Genomic DNA, 5,334 nt, shown 5'->3' with positions numbered 1-5,334 from the left:
GATTTCCTGTTTCCACCTCCACTTCTCTTACTGTCCATTTCTACCTCCGTTTGCGTCCCAAAAGGCACCCTAATTCCCATAGGGCCCTAGTCAAAAGTAGTGCACTAAGTAGAGAATAGTGTACTATTTGGGATATACGATCACCTGTATTAAACCCCTGGGGGGGGGGGGGGGGTCAGGGGTAATTGATCGTTTGACCCACAGAATGTCTAAAACAAGCATGTACAGTACATGCCATTCTGTCTTCCACACCCAAAGTAATGTCTACAATATTATAATTTATATCAACTTGGGACAGTTTCCCGGAGTCAAGAAGAATCCTATTCCTAGACTTAAAAAAAAAAGCATGTTAAATATAGATTGTTTTTTAGCCAAATCCGTAGGCTGAGGCCTTGGGTTAACTGTACAGTGTAGATGAGGAGTACTCTACATGTGAGCCTGTCCCGTGTCTGTGTCTCCCAGGTAAATGTCTCCAGGCCTGCAGGAACGGAGGGAAATGCACTGGGAAAAACAAATGCAAATGTGACAAGGGTTTCCACGGCGACCTGTGTTCCAAGGGTAAGTCTAACCCCACCCCGGACACGGCTCCCGCCTCGGGATGAACTGAGGGAATATAATGGAACACGTACCATGTAGGATGGAAGAATGTGACAGTGCCATGTTGTGTTTTGTATCATAAAGTCATGTTATCATGTGTCAGAATATGTATGTGTCTCTGACAATATGTGTCTCTGATAATGTGTCTCTGACAATATGTGTCTCTGATAATGTGTCTCTGACAATATGTCTCTGATAATATGTGTCAATAACAATATGTGTCTCTGATAATGTGTCTCTGACAATGTGTCTCTGACAATATGTCTCTGATAATGTGTCTCTGATAATGTGTCTCTGACAATATGTGTCTCTGATAATGTGTGTCTCTGATAATGTGTGTCTCTGATAATGTGTGTCTCTGATAATATGTGTCTCTGATAATATGTGTCTCTGACAATATGTCTCTGATAATATGTGTCTCTGACAATATGTGTCTCTGATAATGTGTCTCTGATAATGTGTCTCTGATAATGTGTGTCTCTGATAATGTGTGTCTCTGATAATGTGTCTCTGATAATGTGTCCCTGATAATGTGTTTCTGACAATATGTGTCTCTGATAATGTGTGTCTCTGATAATGTGTCCCTGATAATGTGTCTCTGATAATATGTGTCTCTGACAATATGTGTCTCTGATAATGTGTCTCTGACAATATGTGTCTCTGATAATGTGTCCCTGATAATGTGTCTCTGACAATATGTGTCTCTGATAATGTGTGTCTCTGATAATGTGTCCCTGATAATGTGTCTCTGATAATATGTGTCTCTGACAATATGTGTCTCTGATAATGTGTCTCTGATAATATGTGTCTCTGACAATATGTGTCTCTGATAATGTGTCTCTGATAATGTGTCTCTGACAATATGTCTCTGATAATGTGTCTCTGACAATATGTGTCTCTGATAATGTGTCTCTGATAATGTGTCTCTGATAATGTGTCTCTGATAATGTGTCTCTGACAATGTGTCTCTGATAATGTGTCTCTGACAATATGTGTCTCTGACAATATGTGTCTCTGATAATGTGTGTCTCTGATAATGTGTCCCTGATAATGTGTCTCTGATAATATGTGTCTCTGACAATATGTGTCTCTGATAATGTGTCTCTGACAATATGTGTCTCTGATAATGTGTCTCTGACAATATGTCTCTGATAATGTGTCTCTGATAATATGTGTCTCTGATAATGTGTGTCTCTGATAATGTGTCTCTGATAATGTGTCTCTGACAATATGTGTCTCTGATAATATGTGTCTCTGATAATGTGTCTCTGACAATGTGTCTCTGATAATGTGTCTCTGACAATATGTGTCTCTGACAATATGTGTCTCTGATAATGTGTGTCTCTGATAATGTGTCCCTGATAATGTGTCTCTGATAATATGTGTCTCTGACAATATGTGTCTCTGATAATGTGTCTCTGACAATATGTGTCTCTGATAATGTGTCTCTGACAATATGTCTCTGATAATGTGTCTCTGATAATATGTGTCTCTGATAATGTGTCTCTGATAATATGTGTCTCTGATAATGTGTCTCTGATAATGTGTCTCTGACAATATGTGTCTCTGACAATATGTGTCTCTGATAATGTGTCTCTGACAATATGTGTCTCTGATAATGTGTCTCTGACAATATGTGTCTCTGATAATATGTGTCTCTGACAATATGTGTCTCTGATAATATGTGTCTCTGACAATATGTGTCTCTGACAATATGTGTCTCTGACAATATGTGTCCCTGACAATATGTCTCTCTGATAATGTGTGTATGTCTGTGTGTCTGACCGTGTGTGTATCCTGACTGTGTGTGTGTGTGTGTGTGTGTGTGTGTGTGTGTGTGTGTGTGTGTGTGTGTGTGTGTATATGCAGCTGTCTGTGAGCCCAGCTGTGGAGCCCATGGGACCTGTGTGGAACCCAACAAGTGCCTGTGTAAGGAGGGCTGGCACGGACGCCACTGTAACAAGAGTGAGTTTAGTAACACTGTAGTAGAATGAGTTTAGTGGTTTAGTATCACTGTAGTAGAGTGAGTTTAGTAACACTGTAGTAGAGTGAGTTTAGTAACACTGTAGTAGAGTGAGTTTAGTGGTTTAGTATCACTGTAGTAGAGTGAGTTTAGTAACACTGTAGTAGAGTGAGTTTAGTGGTTTAGTATCACTGTAGTAGAGTGAGTTTAGTAACACTGTAGTAGAGTGAGTTTAGTGGTTTAGTATCACTGTAGTAGAGTGAGTTTAGTAACACTGTAGTAGAATGAGTTTAGTAACACTGTAGTAGAATGAGTTTGGTGGTTTAGTAACACTGTAGTAGAGTGAGTTTAGTGGTTTAGTATCACTGTAGTAGAGTGAGTTTAGTAACACTGTAGTAGAATGAGTTTAGTGGTTTAGTATCACTGTAGTAGAGTGAGTTTAGTAACACTGTAGTAGAGTGAGTTTAGTAACACTGTAGTAGAGTGAGTTTAGTAACACTGTAGTAGAGTGAGTTTAGTGGTTTAGTATCACTGTAGTAGAGTGAGTTTAGTAACACTGTAGTAGAGTGAGTTTAGTAACACTGTAGTAGAGTGAGTTTAGTAACACTGTAGTAGAGTGAGTTTAGTGGTTTAGTAACACTGTAGTAGAGTGAGTTTAGTAACACTGTAGTAGAGTGAGTTTAGTAACACTGTAGTAGAGTGAGTTTAGTAACACTGTAGTAGAGTGAGTTTAGTGGTTTAGTAACACTGTAGTAGAGTGAGTTTAGTGGTTTAGTAACACTGTAGTAGAGTGAGTTTAGTGGTTTAGTATCACTGTAGTAGAGTGAGTTTAGTAACACTGTAGTAGAGTGAGTTTAGTAACACTGTAGTAGAGTGAGTTTAGTAACACTGTAGTAGAGTGAGTTTAGTATCACTGTAGTAGAGTGAGTTTAGTAACACTGTAGTAGAGTGAGTTTAGTGGTTTAGTATCACTGTAGTAGAGTGAGTTTAGTAACACTGTAGTAGAGTGAGTTTAGTAACACTGTAGTAGAGTGAGTTTAGTATCACTGTAGTAGAGTGAGTTTAGTAACACTGTAGTAGAGTGAGTTTAGTAACACTGTAGTAGAGTGAGTTTAGTGGTTTAGTAACACTGTAGTAGAGTGAGTTTAGTGGTTTAGTAACACAATCACATTACAAAGCTGCGTCCCTAATACCCCCCCCCCCCTCATAAAGCCACTTTCCCCAAGGTGGCATCCCAAATAGCACCCTATTCCCTACATAGTGCAGTACTTTTGATGAGGGTTAATAGTGCTCTGGTAGTGCGCCATGTAGGGAATATGGTTCCATTTGGTATGTAGCCCTGGCAGTCGACTGACACCTGTAGGGTGATGGATCACATGTAATCACACGGTAACGCAACACCACAGTGATTTAGGCTGTCCCAAATGGCACCCTATTCCCTATATATATAGTGCACCACGTTCGACCAGAGCCGTATGAGGCCTGGTGGTAATTAGTGTACCATGGGCCAGGGAATAGGGTAACTCAACACCACGCTGACTTGGGTTCAGCTCATAGAAGCATTGAATGAAGAAGAGGCTTGGGCTCTGAGAAGCTCAACTCCACTCTACACTTTGAGTTGTTAGTTTCTCTGCTGTTCGTTGAGCCTCTGAGGAAAACACCAGGCCAGATGTTTGGGGCTCCCTCTCTAAAGGCACTGCGTCTCAGTGCTAGAGGTGTCACTACAGACACCCTGGTTCGAATCCAGGCTGTATCACAACCGGCCATGATTGGGAGTCCCATAGGGCAGCGCTCGATCGGGTTTGGTCCGATGTAGGCCGTCATTATTAAATAAGAATTCTTAACTGACTTTCCTAGTTAAATAAAAGGTTAAATAAAAAATAAACACATCTGCAACATATCAGATCACGGTCACACACACACACACACACACACACACACACACACACACACACACACACACACACACACACACACACACACACACACACACACACACACAGGCTACTTCTTGGTGTTTGTTTGGTGTTAGGTCATTAGCGGTCATTAGTCTCGTTGATTTGGTTCCAGATCAGAACAGAGGCTTATAAACACTAGAAACAATAGGAAAACATGACTAATGGTGAGTGATGCTCCCCTCAGGGCCTCTACACATACCTTCCATCACCTTACCTTCCACCTTACTCTCCCTCTCCCTCTCCCTCTCTCTCTCTCTCTCTCTCTCTCTCTCAGGATACAGAGGAGGTGCCTCTAACACCCATCGTCTCTCATCAGGCCCTAAACACAAGCCTCAGCAGCACTCCTCCTCTGCCAAGGAGGTGAAAGACGTCCCCGATGCCGACATCCCAGCAGAGACCAATTATGTGGTATAAGAGCCGGGTCCAGACAACCACACCTGGGTTCAAGCACTATTCAACATCTTTCAGATACTTTCAGCATCTGCTCTAGTCCGGTTGGCGGCGCCTGATGGGTGCGGCCTGGTGGGAGGGGTTTGATGGGTGGGGTCTGATGGGCGGGGTCTGGTGGGTGCGGCCCGGTGGGCGGGGTCTGATGGGCGGGGGTTTGATGGGCGGGGTTTGATGAGAGGGGTTTGATGGGTGGATTTTGCGGTTTTAGGACTGTGCTACTGGTCTGTTAAGCCAGACAAACTCAATCAACAATATATTACGCATGTTTAACTATTTAAAGTAGTTTGAACCCAGGTCTGCAGACCAGTCACCCAGGACCTCCTCCTCTCTGTGGTAGACTACTGATACCCATACGTGATGTTATAC

At 42.0% G+C, this 5,334-nt stretch overlaps 1 protein-coding gene across 1 annotated transcript in view; it reads left to right on the top strand.

Annotated features, from left to right (window-relative positions):
• LOC135573018 (wnt inhibitory factor 1-like) overlaps positions 1-5,041 on the top strand; it is an 83,606-nt gene extending 78,565 nt beyond the window's left edge. Inside the window, exons 7-9 of the mRNA XM_065022072.1 lie at positions 463-558; positions 2,467-2,562; positions 4,793-5,041. Of these exons, the coding sequence (XP_064878144.1) occupies positions 463-558; positions 2,467-2,562; positions 4,793-4,932 (332 nt within the window). The 3' untranslated portion in view covers positions 4,933-5,041. The remainder of the gene's footprint in view (positions 1-462; positions 559-2,466; positions 2,563-4,792) is intronic.
• Positions 5,042-5,334: the final 293 nt, after the last annotated feature.

The sequence above is a fragment of the Oncorhynchus nerka genome, linkage group LG8, assembly GCF_034236695.1.
Source record: "Oncorhynchus nerka isolate Pitt River linkage group LG8, Oner_Uvic_2.0, whole genome shotgun sequence".
NCBI lineage: Eukaryota > Metazoa > Chordata > Actinopteri > Salmoniformes > Salmonidae > Oncorhynchus > Oncorhynchus nerka.
This window is presented reverse-complemented; position numbering and strand designations above follow the sequence as displayed.